This window comes from Onychostoma macrolepis, chromosome 07, assembly GCF_012432095.1.
Source record: "Onychostoma macrolepis isolate SWU-2019 chromosome 07, ASM1243209v1, whole genome shotgun sequence".
Classification (NCBI taxonomy): Eukaryota; Metazoa; Chordata; class Actinopteri; order Cypriniformes; family Cyprinidae; genus Onychostoma; species Onychostoma macrolepis.
The window spans coordinates 36,559,302-36,583,722 of record NC_081161.1 but is presented as its reverse complement, the minus strand read 5'-3'; the positions used below and the strand labels follow the sequence as shown (position 1 = coordinate 36,583,722).

The 24,421-nt window shown below is 37.1% G+C and overlaps 2 protein-coding genes across 3 annotated transcripts; one reads left to right on the top strand and one right to left on the bottom strand.

The window, feature by feature from the left end:
• Positions 1 to 241: 241 nt before the first annotated feature.
• On the bottom strand, positions 242 to 3,479 carry fis1 (fission, mitochondrial 1). Its single transcript, XM_058782114.1, has 5 exons — positions 3,399 to 3,479; positions 2,834 to 2,966; positions 2,646 to 2,722; positions 2,046 to 2,151; positions 242 to 800 (listed from the first exon to the last, which is right to left on the bottom strand). Exons 1-5 carry the CDS (start codon positions 3,441 to 3,443, stop codon positions 700 to 702), a joined length of 462 nt encoding a protein of 153 aa, XP_058638097.1. The 5' UTR covers positions 3,444 to 3,479; the 3' UTR covers positions 242 to 699.
• Positions 3,480 to 4,686: 1,207 nt separating this feature from the next.
• On the top strand, positions 4,687 to 24,421 carry gigyf1a (GRB10 interacting GYF protein 1a). Of its 2 annotated transcripts, none has more exons than XM_058782709.1 (25): positions 4,687 to 4,932; positions 7,213 to 7,787; positions 7,948 to 8,011; positions 10,354 to 10,483; positions 13,733 to 13,828; positions 14,068 to 14,182; positions 14,270 to 14,378; positions 14,616 to 14,809; positions 15,395 to 15,621; positions 16,695 to 16,812; positions 17,047 to 17,226; positions 17,322 to 17,467; positions 18,157 to 18,316; positions 18,431 to 18,597; positions 19,228 to 19,331; positions 19,429 to 19,529; positions 19,628 to 19,698; positions 19,800 to 19,925; positions 20,266 to 20,454; positions 20,557 to 20,732; positions 21,575 to 21,735; positions 21,990 to 22,153; positions 22,231 to 22,278; positions 22,394 to 22,538; positions 23,972 to 24,421. In XM_058782709.1, the coding sequence occupies exons 3-25, from the start codon at positions 7,977 to 7,979 to the stop codon at positions 24,037 to 24,039; spliced, it is 3,030 nt and encodes a 1,009-aa protein (XP_058638692.1). In that variant the 5' UTR covers positions 4,687 to 4,932; positions 7,213 to 7,787; positions 7,948 to 7,976; the 3' UTR covers positions 24,040 to 24,421. The 2 variants fall into 2 exon arrangements, with proteins under 2 accessions (XP_058638692.1, XP_058638691.1); XM_058782708.1 differs by having other exon boundaries at positions 4,688 to 4,932; positions 18,431 to 18,645.

Below are 24,421 nucleotides of genomic sequence, written 5' to 3'. Positions count from 1 at the left end.
AACACTGGAAAAAAGTGCTTTTTCTGTGCAGATGTTTCAGTATAAAATGAGCATAGATTACAAAAAGTCATACAGGAAAACACACAAGGAAGGGAAGATGAAACGAATGACAGCACACGTTTACCAATGAGTAATAAACACAGTGCTGACAATGATGACTTGTAAGAAAATGCATTACAAGGCTGGTCATGCATGTCACTTCCAAATCAAACGTGCAACGCATGTAAACACACCTTAGAGGTTCAGTAAGCACAAATTTTAATTTATTAACAGACATGAGGTTTTAATGTAGTTTATCAAAAATGTTCCACATTGATTATCTATAGTGTAAGCACAGACATATTTAATTAAAAAGAGAAAACCCAAAAAGTGCAAACTAATACATCTTATTCTGTACTGCAAATCCTTGGCAAACCTCTGTAGTTGAATTTCCTTTGAAAAATGAAAAGTTTCAGAGGATAAACATACAATTTATTACTTTATTCCAACCCCACATCTCTATACATACCAGAAAGAGCTGGAGAATTATAAAGCAAAAGAAATGTGGTAAAATATGATAGCTCATTATGAAGGTCATGGCAGAAAAATGCAAAATAAAAAGGGGCAGGCCTCCTCATGGTTTAATGTGATTAGAAGAAATCATTAAGTCTCTCTTCTGGATAGGAACGGAATCAAAGTACGCTCGTCAGGAACTCCATATTAGGACTTTGCACCTTTGGCCACGGCCAAACCAATAAGACCAGCCAATCCAGCCACACCTAAACCGATCCCGCCAACGATCGCCATGCCAACTAAGCCATCTGAAAAAGACATGTAAGAAAATTATTTCTTTGTTGAGATTAATCCACTATTGCCTATGCTGTTATCAATTTGAGTTTTATTTACAAGCACATCAAATTCCATTTAAGGCCTATATTTATGTTTATACACATACAGACATTGGAATATTTCTATAAACGTGATTGTTGCAGGTATGACAATCTAACCAGGTCTATAATTGAATATGGACTCCTCCACTTCTCACATTTAAAAACGCCTGACAACACGGTCATAAAACGGTAATAATCAGGCAATTGCCAAAAGCACGTGCAGTCATCATGTGGTGGTAACTCCACAAAAGAAGAAGAGGGAGTGAATGCAAGTTTGCAGCAAGGACTGGTGGGAGAAAGCTGTGATGTTATAGCTTACAGATGTAGAATGGCGAAGCAATTTAAGAATGTCAAAAAAACGCTCATTCCACAAACTATTTGCAATCACGAAGAATGTGATAAAACCAGTTGTAATGCAAGTTGCCATCAAACTGAGAAGTTTTGCGGCACATGCACGTATATTTCCTTGCAGTGGATTTTCTGAATAAGTTACATGCAACAAGTTTCTGATTAAAACTGGTTTATTCCTGGGGTGGGAATTGGAATTTGTGGAATTCAAAAATTGTCTTAAAAAGAAAAACAGCAATATGATTGTGGCATTTACATGACTGAATACCAATCACTAAATTCTGATTAATATCAGAATATTGGTATGCATGTAAAAGCAATCATAATCTCAAGCTTTCTCAATCTAAACAGATCTTGAACACTTATTCTTTGTAACAAATGAAAGGCGGTGAATATTTTAATATAATTAAAACTGAAATGCATTCCTGTGATGGTAAAGCTGAATATTCAGCAGCCATTACTTCAGTCTTTAGTGCCGCGTGATCTTTCAAAAATCATTCTAATATGCCGATTTGTTTTGCTCCAGAAACATTTCTGATTATCAATGTTGAAATCAGCTGTGCTACTGAAACAATTATACATTTTTCTAGGATTTGATGAATATAAAGTTCGAAAATAAATAATTTATTTAAAAATAGAAATCTCTTTTAACAATGTAAACATCTTAATTGTCACTTTTAAATAAAAGTATTAATTTCTTTAAAAACAAAATCACCGTGACCCCTAACTTTTGAACAGTAGTGTGTCATAAAATCCTAATTGAAAAGACCATTGAATGTTTTTTTCTTTGTTTTGTTTTTTTCCGATTGAAATGCTGTTGTATCTCACCTTTTTTTAGTGCATTGTTGATGAGTTTCTCCAGTTCCAGGGCCTGTTTATTATCCGGTTCATTCTTCAGCAGAGTACGAATGTACTTCAGCGCTCTCTCGTACTCCTGAGAGTACAATGGTAGGGTGGTAAAAGAGAGAGATTAAATGGAAACTAATTAAAAATTATCCAAGTATCTCTAAGCCCAGTTTATACTATATTTTTGATCAAACAAATGCAACACTGGTGAGCATAAGAGAATTCTTTCAAAAGCACTATAAAAATGTTACTGACCAAAACTTTTGAAAGGTAATGTATTTCAAATATAAAAATATGACTTGTTTTGTGAGATTCACCTCACCTACATTTACTTCATCTGGTATTCGTACTGAACCGTTTACACATTACACTTGTTTATATGGTGACGTGACAATAAAGTTATTTAATTGATCTGATTTGATTTTGAAATGATGCAGTAAACTCCAATGTACCAGGGCTTCCAGGAACAGAGTTGAGAAACACTCTTTTAACTAGATGCCACAGAAGGCTTCATGAAATAAAGAATATTTATTAGCAGTGACAAAATCATCACATATCAAAATAAGAAAAATGTAATACCACCTTAAGTCTGTAGTTTGCAACAGCAAGGTAGAAGAGAAAATCTCTCTGATCATCTTTTTTGCTTTTCTGAACCAGTTCTGTTAAAACAAAACGGAATCACTTTCAGAACCAAGAATAGGTCAAATAACAGCTGAAGCTCAAGAAGGTTGTAACTGACCAAAAATTAAAAGACACGCCGAAGAACTGACCTTCTAATAGATGAATGCCTTTTACAATGTCATTTGTGTACTTGCTTCTGATCAAACACCAGGCGTATTCAAAAGTCGTTTCGTTGGAAACGGGTCCATTCACCAGCTCAGCGTTGTACTTCTTCTCAAACCTCTGAAAGACAAAAATTGATATCAACGGATTGATGAGAATCAGATCGACTGGATTACATCAGGAGAGGGTTGATGTCAGGATCATGTGCTCCCCCTGGCCGACAACCACAGACTAACTTTAACAGCAGGAATCAAAGCAGACAAACGTCTGATTCCATTAAAAAAGTAGGTGAGATAATAGGATAACAATAATAAGCTGATAAAATAAGCGCATTTTATCCAAAAAGCAAAGGCGTATGATAGATAGACTCTATGAGTTACAACGATACGTCATAACCAATGTTGTTGTTTTGATTAAGAAACGTACGTTAGAAATGCGTCCGTCGAAAATCCCGATTAAAACCCGGTATCGGTCATTTCACCACATACATCAATACAACATCGATGTCATTTTGGACTAACAGTCATGAAAGTAAAGGATAAAATGTTTTACCTTTAGATCTTCTGGTGCCACAATATCTGACACAACCGCCTCCATGTTCGCGGAAAACCCCACAGCAGCGCGTTCACGACACTGTCAAAATAAAAGTCCGCGATCGAGACGTACTCAATTTCAGTATTATAATCGCAGCTGTATGTATCTATAATGTACTATGTTCTCAAGGGCAACGCAGCAGGTTTTCGTGTATTTTACTAAACATCCCTTACAGCGAATACTGTGATGGTACCATGTTAAAATGGTGGAGCCAAATACCATGGTATTTTGATATAGGCTACCAAATAATTATAACCATGCTATGGAATCTTTATACGTTTGAATGGCTATATTTTAGGTTTTATATATATATATATATATATATATATATATATGAAGACCACATTTTAAAAAAGGAAACTTTTAGCATGCCTTCATGGTTGAATTTTCAAATACCATGATCTATACATTTATTGTTGTTGTTGTTGTTATTTGAAATGCATAGGCCTACATCATTTAAATGTTTATTGTGTGAACATGATTGATGGTTTTTACACAAACTCTGAACCAAATTGTGGTGTGTTTTCAATCATAATCATGATATTTCAATCATGTTGAGTATCCACAATTGATTCTTCTGGTGTTTTCCTGTTTATCTGCTTTGTCACGATTTGTATCTGTACAAACCATAGAAATACAAATTTTTACTTGGAGCAATAATTTTACACTTTTTTTTTTTTAAAAAGAGAAGTGTACCTGTTTACCAAGAAGACGTGTAAGTGAAGCGCTGATATGAACTGAAAAAAGGTGTAAGCACAATGCTATAAAGTTAGTCTTCTTAGCTGGATAAAGGAGTCAGCTATTTATTTAAAAAAAAAAAAAAAAAATTCCAACACGTGACGCAAAATACAATTTTGACATTTTGTTAAAAAAAAAAAATATATATATATATATATATATATATATATATATATATAACAGAATTGCTCACCGATGAACACTGTTAATTAAATAAAACAGCGAGAGTGTGGAAAGTGTTTAAAGTGTCTAAAGGCTGACAGGAATAAGGACCCATAGTTGAACAAACAAATACCAAAAAAAAAAAAAAAATACTATCACTATGCAATATTAATATGAGTGTGTGTTTGTTTGTTTATGTATTTATTTATTTTTAATTATTGTTTCGGTCCACCCACACACTTTAGTCATTATGGCTTTTATTTTGGACAAATACATTTCCAGCAGTCGTCTCAAATCTTTCGCTAGGGGTCGCTATCTTCACGCTCCTCCAAAAGCAACTCGACACTTTGGTCACGTGGTGTGACCGAGTAGGACGGCCATCTTCCCTAAAACACAAACAACAAGAGCGTACTAGACATTAACACGCAACGACCATTGGAGAGGGAGAGAGAGCAAAAAACAGTAAAAACGGAACACGATTCTCGAGGAGGAGCACAGAACACAAACAACTGCACATGCATCCAAAGTGAAGATCGTCGAGTTTGACGGGGCGACTGGACAGTAAAATCGCATCGACAGCTCCAGAAATACGGTCAGCAACTGTGTGCCTCTCTCCTTGAATGTCTGAAGCGTTAATGGCAGATGGGTGTTGCATTAAGTTCCATGCAAACTTGGAAGGGGAAGGGCAGCGTGTGTGCGAACAGCGAATGAATTTTAGCGCATAAGGAGCATTAAGTGGCTAGCGCTTGCGCGTGTGGGAATAAATCGTGCTGTTTTAAGTTGTGAGGCTTTTTGTATGTTTGCTAAGGCAGCTGTGGCCGTGGGTTGAAGGCCAAGGGAAGCAGCGGAGTGGAGTTTGGAGGGGCGCCGCGTGCGCAGGGAGGGGGAGTGTGCAGGCAACGCACGCGCATACACACTCCCCCTCCCTGTGTACGCGACGCCCCTCAAGACTCCTCCAATCAATATTAAAACGACACCGAGCTGCTTCAATGCGCATTTTGATTCCACGCGATAAATATTAATCGCCGACATTAGGCGTATGTTACAAAATGTAAGTTTCTGGGCATACGTTTGCGTCGAGCGCGAGGACACATCGAATAGAAATGGCCTAATGGCGAGTACTTAGTTGTAGTTGTGTCCCATTCTTGAACGACTCGTTCATTTGAGTCGGATCTTTTCAGTGAATCGATTGAACCTGTGACTCACTGAATCGCAAACTGTCAGATTCGTAACGACTCGAGAATCATGAGTAAGCGCATTTGGAGTGAATCGAGAATTTTACTCAAGTAAGTTGTTTAAATTTTTCCACAGTCAAGTTGCTTTAAAAAATACTTAACTGAATAACTTAGCGTAATTGTTTCAAATAAAATGTACTGGAAATATGTGACCCTGGACCACAAAACCAGTCATAAGGGTCCAAAAAAATCAAAATATTGAGAAAATCGCCTTTAAAGTTGTCCAAATGAAGTTCTTAGCTATGCATATTACTAATCAAAAATTAAGTTTTGATACATTTACGGTAAGAAATTTACAAAATATCTTCATGGAACGTGATCTTTACTTAATATCCTAATGATTTTTGGCATAAAAGAAAAATGGATCATTTTGACCCATACAATGTATTGTTGGCTATTGCTTGTAAATATACCCAAGTGACTTATGACTAGTTTTGTGGTGCAGGGTCACTTAAATGCACTAGACAAACCCTAATTAGTGAAACTTACATATTAGTCTCACTGTTAATAAAGTAAGCATGCATTTGTCATTGTGTATGGCTTCATAAATGCATTCGGTGTATGTCAGGGATCACCTGATGACACAAGAATTGCTGAATCATTTTTTTAACCAATTATTTGTACCATTTCGTCTCTTCATACTTGAGCGGTTTGCTGTTATTTGGCAGCTGTTCACATGATGGCCATTGCAAATGCTTAAGTCCCGTGATGAATTATGAGCTCCCTCAGGCATACTGATGCATCTCTAAATGCTTTTGAAGTTACAGGTGTCTTTGATTGTTCTTGAGATGACTTAGATTGTAATGTAGTACTTTATGTTAAAGAGCCAGGCTCCCCCAGTGAATACTATTTATTCTCAATGGTTCGTTCTGTTGCTTAGATATTTCTGTTGCTATGACATCTGTGGGTGCTGTTGATTAAACTCCTGGGATGTTTCTTTTCCATCTCCATGCTATCCTGATTGCAATAACTCTTCTAGTTGTGTAGTGCAGATGCCAATCTAGAAAGATTTTCGGTAAATCTATCTGCAAAACACACGTTATGCACACTTGCCCTTTCCAAAATAGTGTTCTGGTAAACTTTGCCACAAATGAACATTTTTTACTATGTGTTTCCAAAGGCACAGTTTGTTTGTGGTCTCGTTTCTTAAAGAAAATGTCTTTCAGAATATTTTAAAAAGGAAAGAGGTTATTTTCATGTACGCTTGGCCTTTAAATTGATAGGGTACTATTACAGGAGCATGTAGGGCAATGTAATGCAATCAAAAAAACATTTTTGTTCATTGAAACAAAGCTGAAATAAAATAAAAACCTTAAACTGTTAAGTTTAGTTGCCAAGGCAGCATTTCTTATTTTCATTAAAAGTTGAAGCATTACAATTACTAACTGGCAATAAAAAAAAAAAATGAAACATGGTGATATTAAACAAAAAAGTAAATATGACTAAAGCACATAAAATTACAAAAAATGCAACTAAAATTACATTAAAAACTGAAAATATAAAAATAAAAGCTAATTCAGAATATTAATAAAATCTATAAAGGGGGATATATAATACTGAAATAACACTATTGCCCCCTTTTCTCGGTTTTAATGGCTTCAGTTATAGAACTTGCATTTTCTTGTTTTCTCCTGCAGATTAAGGAGGTAGAGGGATTGTCGGCGTGAGGAGGGGGTCACCAGCTGGGACCTGGTCCACACAGCATTGCCAGTACAACAGAAAGAGTTAGAAAGAGACACACAAATAGTGAAAGAGAGAAGCTTATTGGGGACATAACTGCTTCTGGCAGCTGTATTATCAACAAGTTTGTCTCTTTTTTTTCGTCTCTTTGTCTGTTTTGTTTGTTTCCTGGAGTCGATCGACTTTAGACGTCAGTATCAAAGCTCTGCAGTTTTTGCAGTCCAACAGGTATTACTCATTTTAGGGGGTTTTGATTTCTTTTTTTTGTTTTCCATTTGTTTTTATTTGTTGGTTTTCATCGGCTGTGAACAAGAGAGCTCTTACCGTGTCAGACCTTTTGTATTTCTGCTCTCCTGCACACACGCCCTGAATAAGGCAGCTATAACCCTACTCTCTCTTAAGTTGGCTACTTTGAAACATACACACATATATATATATATATACACACACACACACACACACACACACCTTTCAGCCCTCTCACCCAGACCTGGTCCAGCCTAGTCTTGCCTGCGCCACTCCCCCGGACAGGGTAAGAATAACACATGAACTGCTGTATTTACATATATAGATATCTCTGTCAGTTGTGTGTGCATTACACTGCAATGTAATAAAAGAATCTGTGTGTGCTAATGAACAGAAGTATGCTTGCAACGTGTTGCATACTCTTATTCAGGTATTTCTGTTTGTAGACTTTCACCTCTGAGAAGGAAGGAAGAATATGACTGCTGAAACACTTAACTTTGGCCCAGAATGGTAAAATCCTTTCCTTTCTATTTCTGGGTCTCCTTTTCTTGTCAGATCTCTCTTCCTTTTCTTTCTTCTCTTTTCCTTGTAAATATTTTTTTTTTTATCACTGTCCTTTGACCGATTTTCTCTTTTTCATTCTTTGTCACTGTCAGATAAATTAAATGCAAGAAGTAATGTTACTATCTCACTACCTTTTCCTGTAATAAGCTACTTTAGGCAAAGGGATAAGTGTTGTTATTTTTTGCCATGTTGTTTTGCATGTGTAGCTCTGAGGCGATAGTCGAGCACTCTCATAGAATGTCTTTTCGCTCATACACTAGCGGTCGGTAAGATGTTTTGTATTTTAAATAAATTAATACTTTTATTCAGCAAGGTAGCATTAAATTGATCAAAAGTGACAGTTAAGACATTTGTAATGTTCTTTTTTTTACTTTTTCAAAAAATCCTGAAAGAAAAATCAGTTTCTTCAAATATTTAGCAGCACAGATGTTTTCAGCACTAACCATAATAATAATAATAATATTAAATGTTTTCTTTAGCACCAAATTGGCATATTAGAATGATTTCTGAAAGATCATGTGACCCTGAAGACTGGAGTAATGGCTGCTGAAAATTACGGGAATAAATTACATTTTAAAATATATCAAAACAGTTACTTTAAATTGCAATAACATTTTACAATATTACAGTTTTTACTGTGTTTTTTATCAAATAAATGCAGGTTTGGTAAGCTTAAAAGGCGTCTTTCAAAAACATTAAAAAAAAAAATATATATCTTACTGAACCCAAACTTTAGGTCGGTAGTATGTGTTGTTTTGGAAATCCTAGATATATATATATTTTTTTAAAGAGTAAAATATTTTGTTAGTCACTGCTACAAAATCCTAAAAAAACAACAACAATATTATCTTTTGGCACATTGCCCAAAGCTCTGTTTTTGAAAATATATTTCCTTCCTAAATCACTTCAATGTAGTGAGCTTCAAAACAGCATCTTACCATTCAGTTTATTCAATTTAAAGGATTTTTTCTCAGCACTGCTCTCTACTTTTACCGTATTTCTGTAAGGTTCTCTCTCTCTCATCCTTCCCTTCTTCCCTACCCCCTTCTTTCCCTGTATCTCCTCTTGGCACACACTAAATGATTATGCAGAAATTAAACCGTTAGGCGTGGTCCTCTGCTGAACTAAGGCTCTTCTGTGCATAGTTGGTCCTCGGCCAACCAAAGTGAATTCCTGAGTTTGATATGTACAATGCAGGGGTGGTATGTTTCCTCAAAGCCTTCTTCATCAGCTTATCTGAGCGGGGTATTATTTATGTAAAGTTTACAAAGCCACCCACAGCTCTGAAACCCCTTTTCCACCAACAAGGTGCCTCAGCCGGTGCCGTTTCACATGTTTCCGCCGCTGAAAAGGTTTCAGTCAGGAAAAACAACTTTGCACTGGCCCCTAAAAGCTGCTGGGCTCGAACCAGGAACCACTAATGTCAGAAGCCGGGGGCGAGACTATGTCAGCACCAAGTAAAGTTGTCAAAACAACAATAACTCTGACACCCAACAAAACCAGATCATTCCCAGTATAATCAGCAGAGTTATTTACGCTATAAGCACAGATTCTATATGCAGTATCTGACAGCAACTCCAGCCCCTTGATTTTCCTGTTTGCCTAAAATTAAATATTGTATAAGTATATACACTACTGTTCCAAAGTTTGGGGTCAGTAAGATTTGTTTTTATGTTTTTGAATGAACGGTTCTTTTTTTTTTTTTTTTTTTTTTTATTCCTGTGGTGGCATTACTCCAGTCTTCAGTGTCACATGATTTTTCGGAAATCATTCTAATATGCTGATGTGCTGCTTGAAAACATTTTGTAATATTACCAATGTATATACAGTTGTGCTGCTAAATATTTTTGTAGAAAATATGACTTTTTTCAGGATTCTTTGATGAATAAAAAGTTTAAAAGAACAACATTTATTTGAAATATTTTGTAACCTTCTAAAGGTCTTTGATATTTTTGATCAATTTAATTCAACCTTGCTGAATAAAATTAATTTCTTTTAAACCAATTGCTGTCCCAACATTTTTTTGAACAGCAGTGTGTAAATTGGTTGATGAGGATTTATTGGGCATAACTTCTAGCTTTTAGTTCTTAAGAGTGTTTCCCCTACCCAAGCTTCAGCACCATTTCCTTGGAAAAGAGGAGTGAGAGATCCTAAATAAAGGAGGGTGTAGAGTCAACATTGACAGGGCTGTCCTTGAATGGTAGCCAGAATTAGAGCATTTCTCAATGAAGCTTTCACATTGTTGCTGCTGTATCTCTTTTGATCTGATTTTCTTCTCTCTCTCTCAGGCTCCGTGCACTTTCCAGTGGAGGCAGTGTGTCTTCCCCTCCTGCCTCTCCTGCTATGCCAAAGTACAAGTTGGCCGAGTACCGTTATGGCCGAGAAGAGATGCTAGCACTTTATGTCAAAGACAACAAGGTGGGAAAATGCCTAAAAACTATTTTGGTCTGTGTTGGTCTATTTGTAAGACTAGGTGATATCTAAGCATTCAGTTTGCAATGATTGCACCTACACCTTTACTGCTTGACAGTGACATTAGAGACATTAAAAAAGTGCCTGTAATTGGGCATTTTCAGATTATTTGCATCAGTTGGTCATGTCTGCTTGGTCGATTTCAATCTACTGACAGCTGTGTTAGTTAAGTTTTCATTAGAGGAATTTTGTCTTCATCTTAATTGCTGGTGGTAAATTATGTAATACATTGGGTGTCGGTTGCTCTGGTCTTTAGTATCTACATCAGCCATTGGAAAACCCCATATTGGTCAATCATTTATTTTTTTTTTTTTGAAAGTCTATGTAATAACCCTTATGTTGCTCAAAACAAGATTTGTTCTGTGGAACTCCATACTGATTTATCATTTGTCTTTGTGCATACAGTGGAAGTGGTAACGATACATACAAGTATAGAATTAAAGATGTTTATGATAATTAAAGATATTAATAACTTACATTTAAGGTCAGTTTTTGACACAAAGCTTTAAATGTAACTCACAAATTTTATGGGCTACTTCTGTTCACATCCACTAAATGGAAAAGAGCAGCCTGGACATTTTGCAAAATAACTCTTTTTGGTTAATTCCAAAGTACAAACCTGAGTATTTTGAGTGACATTTTGAGTTGATGATCACAGAACTTTCATTTTTGGGTGAACAATTTTTTTATTTTTGTAAATTTAAATTTTTAATTTGAATTTTTAGATGTTTAGACAGTTAATCTTTTTGTGATCCTTGTAGAATACAAACATTGTGTTTGTAAATGACACTCTATAAGTGTTTCGTGTGCTCAGCGAGTGCTGAGGGACCTTTAGCAGGTCCCTTAATGGACGTCTTTTGTGGCGTTCACATGGCCTGAGGTTTAACATGCTTATGTGTGTCTAGTACATGTTTCCACTGGTCGACTTTAAAATGCAAAAAAATTCTTACCAGTACTGACACAAGTCATAAAGGTTTCCACAGGCAACAGCCTTGGCAAAGCTCTGTTGCAACAAAAATAGACTATAGAAACTGTGCCTTAAGATAATGATTTACCATGTTTTTTTATTGCAGAAGAAATATTCAGTGTGCACCAATCAAGCATGGATATTTGTTGTAATTACAATTTTAATGTGTTGGAAATCCAGGCACTAAAATTCCTCACGTAGGGAAAAAAAAATACAAATCTAAAACTGCTTTGAAAAGGGAACCTGAGATGTTTTGATTTTTTTCTGTGTAGGCAAGGTGATTTGATTGTTACTTCTAAAAGTTGACCAGTTAATGTCTGTTGTAGGAAGCCACGTCAGCACCGTGCAAACTTAAACCTTGAATTGTCACAGTTCCTTAGGGCAGAAATAACTCGAATGGTGATTTTCATTTGAAAGTGAGCGTTACTTTTGAACATTTGACTATTTTATGTATGCTACTGTTAAAAAGTATTTGTGCAGTATGCTTTTTTGTTGTTGTTGTTACAAAAAAATATTTTAAGAAAATATTGCCCTTTTTGAACTTCCTATTTATCAAAGAATCCTTTTTGGTTTTCACCAAAATATTAAGCAGCACAACTGTTTTCAATATTGATAATAATAAAAATTAGGGGTGTCTCCGACTAAGGATTTTCATAGTCGAATCGGATTTTTCGAATCATGCCGATAGTCGAATCATATATTTGGTGGCGGGGCAAAATACATTAACAAGAGTCAAGTCTGACATTAGACAGTCGCAAATACACAGGGAAACTGTGTAACGGACGCCTCGCAGATACAAACGGGGTAAATAATGTTTTATGTTTTGATTAAAAGATAGTTAACATTAAACGTCAGCGAAACCCTTAAGAATTCACAACTTTTTTTTATTATAATATAATGTTATATATATGAGTTACAACTTTCTGCATTTCTGTTTTGAGCTGTGCGCGCTGAAGATGAATGAAGCATATGATAGCCGGTTTTTAATCAATGGTATTGAACTCATTTATCTCACATAGAATATGCTTTGTTATTTATATAACATAACGTTAATATTACTATTTATAGGCTATCTGCACAAAATGCCCCGAATGCACATGAACGCGTCTGCGCGGCTCTGAATGAACTCCTTTTGTGGACGCGTTCTTCACGCAATAACACCGTAATCACCATATAGTACTACAATGAAGTGCTTTACTGTAGCGTAACTCAACCAAATGCATCTTATACGAGATAAATAATATATACACGATATAAATAAACAGACAGAAAATTTTTGAAATCAATTGTTGTACCTTACCTGATCGAAAAAAAACGAAGTCTTCCACTGTGCCTGTATCAGTTTGAGTCTTGTTGAAGATTTAAATCCCTGCCGCCAAGATGCTCCTCTGTCGGTGACGGATTAGAAAGCGAAACTTAAATCTATAGGGGAAGTTGGATTTATTCACGCACGTTAATATTTATTGAAAGCTTCTTTCTTTTAAGATTCTTATTTACAACATTATCATAATAGGCTGTAGATTAAGTTATTGGGAGAAAACCGGTAGTTCGATGTGAAATCAGATACTGTCACCCCCATATAGCCAAAATGGCATGATCGTAACACCCCGCGAATATTCGACTGTGAGATTGGGAGTCGAATCAGGACCCTCGAATCGAAGCATCGAATCGTCGACTATTCGGGGACACCCCTAATAAAAATGTTTCTTGAGCAGCAAATCAACATATTAGAATGATTCCTGGTAGATTTTGACACTGAAGACTATAGTAATGGCTGCTGAAAATTCAGCTTTGCCATCATAGCATACAATAAATAAAATGCTAAAATATATTCAAAGAGAAAAGTTCCTTCATATTGTTTCACAATATTACTGATTTTACTGTATTTTTGATCAGATTCAACCTGAGTGGGCAGAACTGAGTAAAAGAGACTTCAGAAACATGAAAAAAAAAAAGGAAGGGACATCAGTCAAGGGATTCATTTGCTCAATTTGTGCCCTTTGATGCAGTGCCCTTATAAGGGTGCACAAATGCCGTTTGGAATTTACCCAAAATGTGCTGTACAAAAAAACTGAGAAGAATGTTGATGGGTTAAACCTGACTCGGATCAGCACAGTCCAGACTTTTTGTATATTTAAAATGTTTATCTGTCCAGATGTAAATTTCCTGATTTTGAGTCCCATCATTTGTAACAGTAGAGTGAGTCACTGTCTTGTGCGTGTTTTCAGGTCCCTGAAGAAATGCAGGATAAAGAGTTTGCTGCTATTCTGCAGGATGAGCCTCAACAGCCACTGGCACTGTTGCCTCTCACTGAAGAGGAGCAGGTGAGAGGCGCACACTTACTCGTCTGGCATTCTGAGCTTGGGGCTGATTAGACATGCATCACACACACTATCCTGTAAAAGTAATCTGAGGTGGGGCGAGCACATTTTTCAGAAACCGTAAACACTCTCCTATATAAAAAAACACCTTTGGCAGTACAATGAATTTTATCTCCACCGATTTTGCGGTTTTTGGTGTGGTACTGGTTTTACTCCTCATGTGTTTTTTTTTCTCTTTGCAGAGGAACTTCTCCATGTCTGTCAACAGTGTGGCTGTGCTGAGGCTTATGGGTAAGGGGGGCGGGGCCGCCCCTGCTGGGGTGAACCGAGGCAGAGGCAGTGTGAGAGGCGGTCGAGGCAAGTTGATCTATTTATGTGTACATACGTGTAAATTATTCATGTATTGGCAGGGATGCTGAAGTTTATGTCACGCTGTGTGCTTAGGTCGAGGAAGAGGAGAGGGCGGTTTCTACCAAAGAAGCAGTGAGGAAGGAGAGGGCGGTTTTGGTCGTAGCGTTCGAGAGATTAATCGCAGTCAGAGCTGGGATGACAGGTACTCTAAACTGTTTTTTTCTTTTTTTTTTTTTCTTGTAAATTATGTAGTTTTGTAAGTCATTTAAAATTTTTTTCTTTTTCATGGCATTTTCCTTATTGTGGTCTCAGTTTGTTGCTTTAGATCTTGTCTCAATAAATATAAAATCATTTTATCAGCATACAGTCTAGATTTGGATGGCTGTTGAGGCAAATCAAAAGCTGTCTAAATAAGCCTTTGTCTCTTTTCATTCTGCAGAAGTGAGAGACGTTTTGAAAAACCTCTGCGTAGGGAAGGTGTGCGTCTGGCTTTCGAGGAGGGGGGTCCGGGTGCCAGAAAGGAGTTCATGCGCTCTGATAGCGACAACTGGCGCATACTGAGAGAGGAGCAGGAGGAAGAGGAAGCAGGAGAGACTGGTGGCAGCTGGAGACTCGCTGGCTTACAAAGACACGGTAACACAGTAGACGTTTACACTTGGCATATAAAAGGAATAGTTCGCCCAAAAATAAATAAAAAAATATTTTATTTCATCCTATTATGCCACTAGTTAATATTAGATGTAAACAACCATCTCTTTTGCCACTTTTTAGTGATTTTAGTGGTGTGCCATAAGTAAATGGAGCTTGAGGTTTGTTAAACATACACTCAGTTTGGGGTCAGTAAGAGAAAAAAAATATTCATCAAGGATCCATTACATTCATAAAATAACTTAAAATACATATATAATGATAGAAAACATTTTTAATTAAATCAAATTATTTTCTTTTGAACGTTCTATTGATCAAAGAATCCTGAAAAAAGTTTTAGTTTCCTCAAAATTATTTAGCAGCTCAACTGTTTTCAAGGCTGATAATGAGATGTTTTTTGAACAGCAAATCAGCATATTTGAATGATTTCTGAAGGATCATGTGATGCTGAAGATAAAATATATTTAAAAAAAAAAAAAAAAGTTATATTAAATAATATTTCTGTTTTACTGTATTACCACCCTCAAACTTTTGAACATTAGTGTATAAACTTGTGCTGCTTTTGCCTAGATGGTGGTCCTCGCTCGGCCGGTTGGCGTGAACACTCTGGTCCGGGTGAAGTTCGCCGCAGGAAGTTTGACTTTGACTTCCGGGATGGAGGGAATGAGGGAGGCAGACGGAGAGCAGGCAGCGAAGGAGCAGAGGAGGAGAGAGATGGTCTGCCAGAGTGGTGCACAGATGAGGAAGATGGAGAAATGGGAACCTTTGATTCTTCTGGAGCGTTTATGTCTATTAAGGTGAGACCATCAGATCTAGTCTCTATTGATTTATAATAGGGATGGGTAAAAAAATATCGATATCTCGATTATTAATCGATTCTCATTTTTACGGAACGTTATCGATTCTTAAATCCCAAGAATCGATTAGTCTAGCCTGTTTTCAGTTAATGGACGAAACGTTAAAAGGCATTTCCCATCCAATATATTGTAATAAGCATTGTGCTTTGGTACTTTTAATATGAAACAAAGTCTCATATTTCAGATTCTGTGCGTTGTATTGCAGTATTCAAACAATAAATGCCATTTTGGCGCTCTTTAATGTGGAGTGACAGATCTCTGTAGCGCCTCAGTTCAACAGACGCGGTAGCGCACGTGAACCGATCATCTCCTCCACATTAATACCAGTTTCAGCACAAAATAAACATGACTAAACATCCGAAGGCAAGTTAAAAAAAGAGAGTACAACTTTACAATCCGTATCCTGTCTCATGTAATCGCTCAATCAGTGTTTCAGCCGCGCAAAGACATCAATATAACGGCTTGTAAACAATGTCATGTAACGTCACATTTACCTCAGAAAAACATATTCGGTGACCATAAACTCATTAGTCAGCTAGAAAAATAAACTGTTGAGAATATATGCACCATATAATATATTCATTATAATTTTTACTGTTCTTCAATGTTTAATTTGTTTGAATAAATCCATCAAGTTTTTATGACAGCCATTGTTAATATTTAAAAAAAAAAAAACGAATTGAAGTAGAAATATTATGTAATTTTAACTTTATTATTTTAAAAACTTCATTAAGTGTAATTTTAACAAATCAATTTTAACCTTCAATATTATGGTATTGTAGTACCAACTGACTCATGTATATTTTACAGCATTAGTTGAGAGATTTTCTTTCCTTGAGAAAATTTGGCATGTACTGTACCTGATATATATCCAAAATAATAGATATCGAATCGCATCGCAAGCTTGTGAATGAGAATCGAATCGAATCGTGAAATTTGTGTCAAAACCCAGCCCTAATTTATAATCTATGGTTTTCTTTTCTTTACATTTTTCAACTCTTCTATTGTCTTAGAAGGGCCCGAAAGACCCTATTCCAGAAGAGGAGTTTGAGTTCCAGGGGTTGGAGGATGAGGAAGAGGACGGTGCTAATCAAGAGAAGAACAGCGCTGGTGCTGAAAAAAGCGAGAAAGGTGGGAACAAAAATGGAAAAAAGTAGACGCTTAAAGCACAGTTCTTGCAAAAATGTGTATGACTGCTTTGTGTGAGGAAAAGATGGAATTATTTTGTACACAAATACAATTTAAACACTGCTGTGAAGTTGTCTGAGATTTACAAAAATCTTTGAAGTTTAATTTAAATATATTTTTAAGGAAATCAAACTTGCTTCCGTTGATCTCATTGCTCTCTCTTTTCTCTTTCTACAGATGTCATTGACTCTGCTCCAGTGTCTGAAACTGAAGTGAAACAGGTTTCTCCTTCCCCTCCTTCTCCTCTCCCTCAATCTCTTCCTGCTCCGGTCCCTGAGGCTGTGCCCTCTGCTGCCCCCTCTGTCCTGGAGGAGCCTCAGCCTGCCCCCTCCATTCCCAACAAACTACCAAGTGAAGGTACTTTTTTTTCCTCTTTTTTTTTTTTCCTTAATTGATTTTTTTATAGCTATATAGATGGATGATGCTTCACTTGTGTATTATCTTTTCTGTAGTGTTATCAGAGGCCATGTTAGATTTGAGCCCCAGTGCCTCCTCCAGTCTGCCTTCATCGCCTCCCTCTTCATCCTCTGCTGCTACTGACCTCCCACCACCGGGGGGTGATATTGAGGATGATGAGGGCATGAAGCACCTGCAACAGGTACCACAGAAAATGAGCTCTGAGAGTAACAGATAAAATAACATTTGACTGAATTTAAAAGATGAAAGGTTCAGCTGCAAAAAAAGTTGGTTATAATATCATTGCATATATTGATCACATTGATTGTATTAGTAGACGCTCAGTATCCACCAACTTAGTGATGTCATTGTTAACTTTCATATGTGCAAGGGTTAGCCAATCACAACAAGGTTATTTATATGTACAGTGTAGAATTGTAAAAACATCTGCTTAATTCTTAGTCAGAAAGAAGGTGGGAAAATTGTCTCTCTATATTTTTGATTATAATTATTTTTTGTACTAGACACCTGGGTTAACGTAGTAAATAGACTAAATTATAACTAAATTAACTATTTATAATTTGTTTTATTATTTATTTATAGTGTTCTTTTGATCTAGAAATGTGGATTAACATTAAAATAGAGTAAATTATGACTAAATTAAAACTAAATTGAGTCAATTATTATCAATTATCTTTATTATTGTAATAGCTCATTTAAAATACTTTATTGTTCTATAAACTTGGATTAACGAGTATACTTTCTAAAAAATAAAATAAAATAAAAAAGCTACTAAAAGTGTTGTCTCCTCTTTAGATAAATGACATTGCTTATGGCACACTTTCATTCTTTTAGCGGAAAATAGTTTTTGATGGTGATTTATGTGTGTAGGAGGCAGAGAAGATGGTGGCAGCGCTCCAGGACACATCTCTAGAGGAAGAGTGTTTCACCCAGACTCTTCAGGAGAGCAGAAACACAGCCTCTGCTCTTCCTCTCTCCCATGACTCTGCCATGAAATGGTTTTACAAAGACCCGCAAGGAGAGATTCAGGGTACGTGCGCATTCTCTCATAGGAGGTCAACTCATGCATATGGAGCAGTGCTTTGAGTATAGTCCGTTAATGCCGTCTCTTTTGCCTGTCTTTTGTCTGTTCTGTCTCTCTCAGGTCCTTTCAGTACAGTGGAGATGTGTGAATGGTTTCAGGCGGGGTATTTCGCCATGAACCTGCTTGTTAAACGTGGTTGCGATGAGGGATTTCAGCCACTGGGAGAAGTCATTAAGATGTGGGGGCGTGTGCCTTTCGCCCCTGGCCCCTCCCCTCCGCCCCTCCTGGTGAGGAAGCAAGCTGACCTTCGCCCTCACCCACCCCGGGGGGCAATCGTGAGTCTCTGGGTGGAAGGGTGAATGTTTGGGCATAATTTTCCATAGGGTTATATGCATTCTGGGGAGTTTTTCTCGCCCATTAGTTTTTATATTAATTCAAAAGAGAATAAGCTTGTTTGTGAAGTTGTCTCTGTGTATCTGTGTGTATTTGTCTAAATTTGCATGTGGAATGTGTGCAAGATGTCTTAAAGTTCTAACATATTGAAATCTCCCTTTTCAAAATGTAAAACTATAAACATTTTGTAATTAGTAAAAAAAGTTTGTGTATTTATAAGTGAATACCATTTAAGCTAAAAAAATATTCTTTTAAACCATCTTAGAGAACATTATATAAAAAAAAGGTTCTTTTTGATGTGGTGTAAAAATACCAGTATTTAATCACTAAATATGAAAAATATAATAAATATTTTGTTTTTACAGTTTGCATAAACTACTTGATGTCTTGCATATAATTTCCTTAAACATGTGGATATCTTGTGTTTGGAAATGTGTTTATGCGTGTCTCTCTCATGAATAAATGCATGAGATAAATCACTCTGTTGTGGGTTAATGTGTGTTATTGACCTCTCTGTCTATCAGGGTAATATGGATCAGGAGCGGCTGAAGAAGCAGCAGGAATTAGCTGCTGCCACGGCTCTTTACCAGCAACTCCAGCAACAGCAGCTGTTCCAACTCATCAACAGGTGAGTTTGTGTTTGTGTGTCTTTTTGCAGTGTCACAGAGTATGCTTCATGTATTTAAGACTGTATTACAACCCTCTATGTGTGTTTTTTCTTGTAGGTGTGGAGAGCAGAGTATGATGCCTTCGTTAAACAGGTCGATGTCAGTGCCAGATACAGGGTCCATGTGGGACATGCATACCTCAGCCTCACAGCCAGCAGGTGCACACACAAAACACTTAAAAAGTCATCCTTTCTTTACTCTCACACTTGCATCTGAAAATAAACTTTCCTTCACGCTCTCTCTTTTCCTTGAGCAGGCGGTGAGGCCAGTCTATGGGACTTAATGAATTCTTCAACTCAGGGTCCAATTCTAGAACAGCTTCAGAAGGTGAGAGTTGTCGCTGATGGCCTCTGCTGGTGATCTGAGGAAATGCAATGGACTCAGACTCCTGTTCTTATTGCATTGCATTGCATTGTATTGTGTTCCAGCTACATGAGAGAAGAGAAGCTGAACTCAGGGCCAAGCGTGAGGAAGAGGAAAGAAAACGGAGGGATGAAAAAAGGCGAGAAGAGCAGAAAAGGAGAGAGGAGGAGGAGCTTTACAGGCGCAAACAGGTATTATAGCTGTGTGTTAAAATTATATAAATTATATATATATATATATATATATATATATATATATATATATATATATATATATATATATATATATATAAATTCAAATACTAATTAACTATTTAAAATTATAGTAATGTATCTATATTTATGTAATCAATATTTGTTTTTTAATCAAATAAATGCAGTTGCATTAGAGACGTCTTTCAAAAACATAATCTTACCAACTCCAAACTTTTGAATGGTTGTGTAAAATTTACTTTGCTTTAGTAGTTATTTGTGTACTTCTCTCCCTCACACTCAATCTCTTTCTTCGTATCTTGGTTTTTCTTTTTCCCAGCAGCAGGATTTGCTAATGAAGTTGCTCCAGCAGGCTCCACGCCAGGGTTCCTCAGGCTCCGGGTCAAGCTGGAGCGGAGGACCCATCCCTGGGCTGGGAAAGCAGACCAAGCCCCTCAACCTCCTGGATGTCCAGCAGGAGGCTGAAAGAATGCACAAACAACAGCACAGAGTCCAGCAGCAGCAGAGGGTAAGACATATGCACACACACACACACACACACACACAAACGTTACCGGTGTGCTGTACTGAAAATTTAAAATAAATACATTATGGGTGTCTCGCTCTACAGTGGAGTGATGCCTCTTCGTTGTGGGGAGCATCTGGATCTTTGGATGGAAAGGTGGGTGGTGGTGGTGGCAGCCCCTCTGGAGGAGGGATGGGAGTCTGGGACGAGGCCCTCAAGAACCAGAGCACACTTCGCAACAACATGGGGCTGAAAAACAGCCGCAGCAGTCCCTCACTGAGGTAAACACAAACCACTAACAGCTTTTCAGTGGCTTATACCAATATCTAGAGCAATAGCTTGTTTGCAATCACGTCATTCTGATGACTTTTGAAATTCAGATGGAGGGCAGGAAGTGAAAAGCCAAAGGGATGAGATGGAGGAAAGTCCATACTGTACTGGTTTAGACACTATTACAAGAGAAAATTATAAACAGAAAATCACAACATATGTTATAAAGAGGAGCGATTTTTCAGCTAAATACTTGCCTGCCATCTAGGTGGTGGATATAGGCTAAGCAACTAACCCTGATTGCAAACAAGCTATTTCAATTGGTCCTGTCCTGTTAGCAGTATGTAAAACAAAACTTTTATTCGAATTCTGAATTGATTATAGCCTAGAAAGCGAGCAAATAGCGCTTCTATATAATCACTAAAAAGCTGTCATTCACTTTAATTTATCGCAATCTCACAGTGTTCCATTATAATCAATGAAGCTCTCTAATCTGCAAATATGTTTTATGTTATTATGTTCTGACTCTCACGCTGAATGCCTAAGAGTTGGCAGCCCTGTATCTATTTATATGTTTCTTTATTAATATCTTAATATATTATATCTTATATTAACCATTTGCACACATGAGCATTATCCGACTCGGCTCCCCCCCCGACCGCAGACGCAGGTTAACAAGCCACTTTTAAAAAAATCTCTATACCATAATCAGTAATGACCAGAAAGGTCTTGTTTATATTTTAAAAAGTATATCAAACTGGTAATCAAACCCGTGACCTTGGCTTTGCTAGCACTATGCTCAAACAATCCAAAGTGTTAGTTCAAGCTTAACCGTTTGTGTGTGTTTCTACAGTGAGCAGTACATGATGAGAAGCCGTAAACGCACTGAGGAGGAGGAGCGGCTGTTGAAGCTCCTGCAGGGGATGAAGTCTCAGGACGGCTTCACCACCTGGTGTGAACAGATGCTGCATGCGCTTAACACCTCCGCCAATAACTCCTCCTCTTCCCAGGATGGTAAGACATCTCTCTTTTAGGATTTGCACGCACCAGCTTTTGGGTCGCTTTGTATAAAAAAAAAAAAAATCTGAAATACAAATTCTCTTTTGACAACATCTGCTGAAACTGACGATTATGGTGGAAAGTAATTTAGACTCGTCCCTCGGTTTGTAAAAACAAACAGAAGACGTGTACAGTAAATGCACACTTGTTAGCCTAGCAGGCCTGAGAGTTTCTAAAGCAATAATGTGAGCGTGTGTTTGTGTTCACAGTGCCTACCATTGTGGCATACCTGAAGGAGGTGGAGTCCCCGTATGAGGTGTTGAACTTTATCTGCTCCTACCTGGGCGACACTGTCGAAGCCAAAGAGTTCGCCAGACAGTTCCTGGAGCGCCGTGCCAAACAGAAAGCTAACCACCAGAGACAGCAGCAGCAGGTGTGTGTGACCAGAAGATATAGAGTCATTGTGTGGGGCTGTTTGCCTACTCCTAATAAAAATCTCCTCTCTTATAGCTCTCCAAAGAGATGGCTGGACTTGGCATGAACAACTTCCCTCTGCAGGTATGAGTAAAATTCTAAATTGACAGTGATTTATTTGACACAGAGGGCGGAACCAAGTCTTAGTTGTCGCTTATCAGATTTTGCCTCTCATTCTCACATTCTTTTTGTCTGTTAGGAGACTGTACGAGGAATGAACCCCAGTGCCCTGCAGTCAATGTTCCAGGCAGTGCATTCTGGGAAGGGGGGTGTGGTCTATGATCAGGCAGCAAAGCTGAAGAAGAAACAGCCCATGATGCTGCACTCTGACCCAAGCATCTTAGGTAACCTATTTTCCTCTTGTACATATACAGCATGAGCAGAGTAGTCTGATTCCTGAACAGATGACTCCTGTCAGCTGGTTATTTTTATTGAATCAAAACAACCGTGTAGCACAGTGGTTGTTTTTAGAAAACCTTTTCATTTTTAGTGAACTTTGTATTAGCGTATTAAATGCATACAATTTAGAACTTGCTGTGTTATTTTGTACGCAAGTCTTGTGGCACTTAAATGGCATCATTTAAAAGTGGAATTGCATTTTTCCAAATATGTGACCCTGGACCACAAAACCAGTCTTAAGTCGCTGGGGTATATTTGTAGCAATAGCCCAAAATACACTGTATGGGTCAAAATTATAGATTTTTTTTTAATGCCAAAAATCATTAGGATATTAAGTAAAGATCATATTCCATGAATATATTTTGTAAATTTACTACTGTAAATATATAAATTTACTACTGTAAATATATCAAAACGTCGTTTTTTCATTAGTAATATGCATTGCTAAGAATACATTTGGACAACTTTAAAGGCAATTTTCTCAATATTTTGATTTTTTTGCACCCTCAGATTCCAGATATTCAAATAGTTGTATCTCGGCCAAATATTGTCCGATCCTAACAAACCATACATCAATGGAAAGCTTATTTATTCAGCTTTCAGGTGATCCCAATGGATCCCAATCCCTTCTGGTTTTGTGGTCCAGGGTCACATATTTCTTCCTAAAATGCTCTAAAAGAACATTTAAGAGGATTCAGAACTTTTTTTTTTTTTTTTTATGGTTTGTGCAAAGGTGTGAATTTTTCTGAAATGAAATGCTCTGTTTAACTATGAGAGGCTATTCAATAGCTTGGGGTTAGTAAGGTTTTTTTGTTTTGTTTAAAAAAAAAAAAAAAAAACTTTTATTTGGCAGATGTATTTAATTCAAAAGTGACAGTGAACACTTCAAATCTGATAGAAAAGATTTCAATTAAATGCTGTTCTTTACCCTTCAAATCAACAAAGAATTCTGAAATGCTGACACAAAATATTAAGCAGCACAACTGTTTTCAACTTTGATTTATAAGAAATGTTTCTCGAGCACCGAATCAGCATATGAGAATGATTTCTGAAGGATCATGTGACACTGAAGACTGATGCTGAAAATTCAGCTTTGCCATCACAGGAATAAATTATATTTTAAATTGTAGTAATATTTTACAATGCTACTGTTTTTTTTCCCCTGTGTTTTTGACCAAATAATTTCAGCCTTGGTGATCGTAAGAAACTTCTTTCAAAAACAAATTCTTACCAACCCCAATCTTTTGAATGGTAGTGTACTTTTAATTCACTGTTGGCTGTTTGATAATTTGGCATGCATCCTCTAAAGAACCTCTACAAAAACATTACTGTATTTGAAATTGAATTAGTTTTCCTTTCTCTGTCTGTATCTCTTTAGGGTACTCATTCCACGGTGGCCCTGATCGGTATAGTCTAAACGAGATGGAGATGGTGGAGGATTACTGAATCCACAGCAATAGCTACACGAGGCCTTTAAACCCGCGGGTCCACCTAATCAGACTCCGCAAGTCGAATGTGCACTGCTTTGAGGGAGAGGGGTTTGGGGATAAGCCAGGAGTAAGGTATCAGTTTAGGGGTGGGTGGGTTTTGCGCTGGGAATAGAAGAATGTAATTCAACAGGGAAGGGAACAGGTGTGAATTTATTTTTGTGTGTGTGTTTTCGGGGGATGGGGGGGTGATAAAGTTCTGGCACTTACAGCATTAAGCACCTTACACTCAGACTAATGCACTTTATTAAGATAGAGGTTTTTCCTTTTTCTTTTTGAGAAGATTTACTTTGTATATTTATGTGGTATGCTTCAGAAATGTTACCACATATATACATATA

Bases quoted from the DNA above. Each gene is read 5' to 3' on its own strand.
- fis1 (XM_058782114.1), bottom strand. From the start codon at position 3,443: ATGGAGGCGGTTGTGTCAGATATTGTGGCACCAGAAGATCTAAAG. The intron at 2,967-3,398 runs GTAAAACATTTT...TTTGTCTTTCAG, and splicing joins TGGCACCAGAAGATCTAAAG to AGGTTTGAGAAGAAGTACAA. The intron at 801-2,045 runs GTGAGATACAAC...TGTCTTTTTCAG, and splicing joins CAACAATGCACTAAAAAAAG to ATGGCTTAGTTGGCATGGCG.
- gigyf1a (XM_058782708.1), top strand. From the start codon at position 7,977: ATGACTGCTGAAACACTTAACTTTGGCCCAGAATG. The intron at 13,829-14,067 runs GTGAGAGGCGCA...TTCTCTTTGCAG, and splicing joins CTCTCACTGAAGAGGAGCAG to AGGAACTTCTCCATGTCTGT. The intron at 17,468-18,156 runs GTACCACAGAAA...TTATGTGTGTAG, and splicing joins GCATGAAGCACCTGCAACAG to GAGGCAGAGAAGATGGTGGC.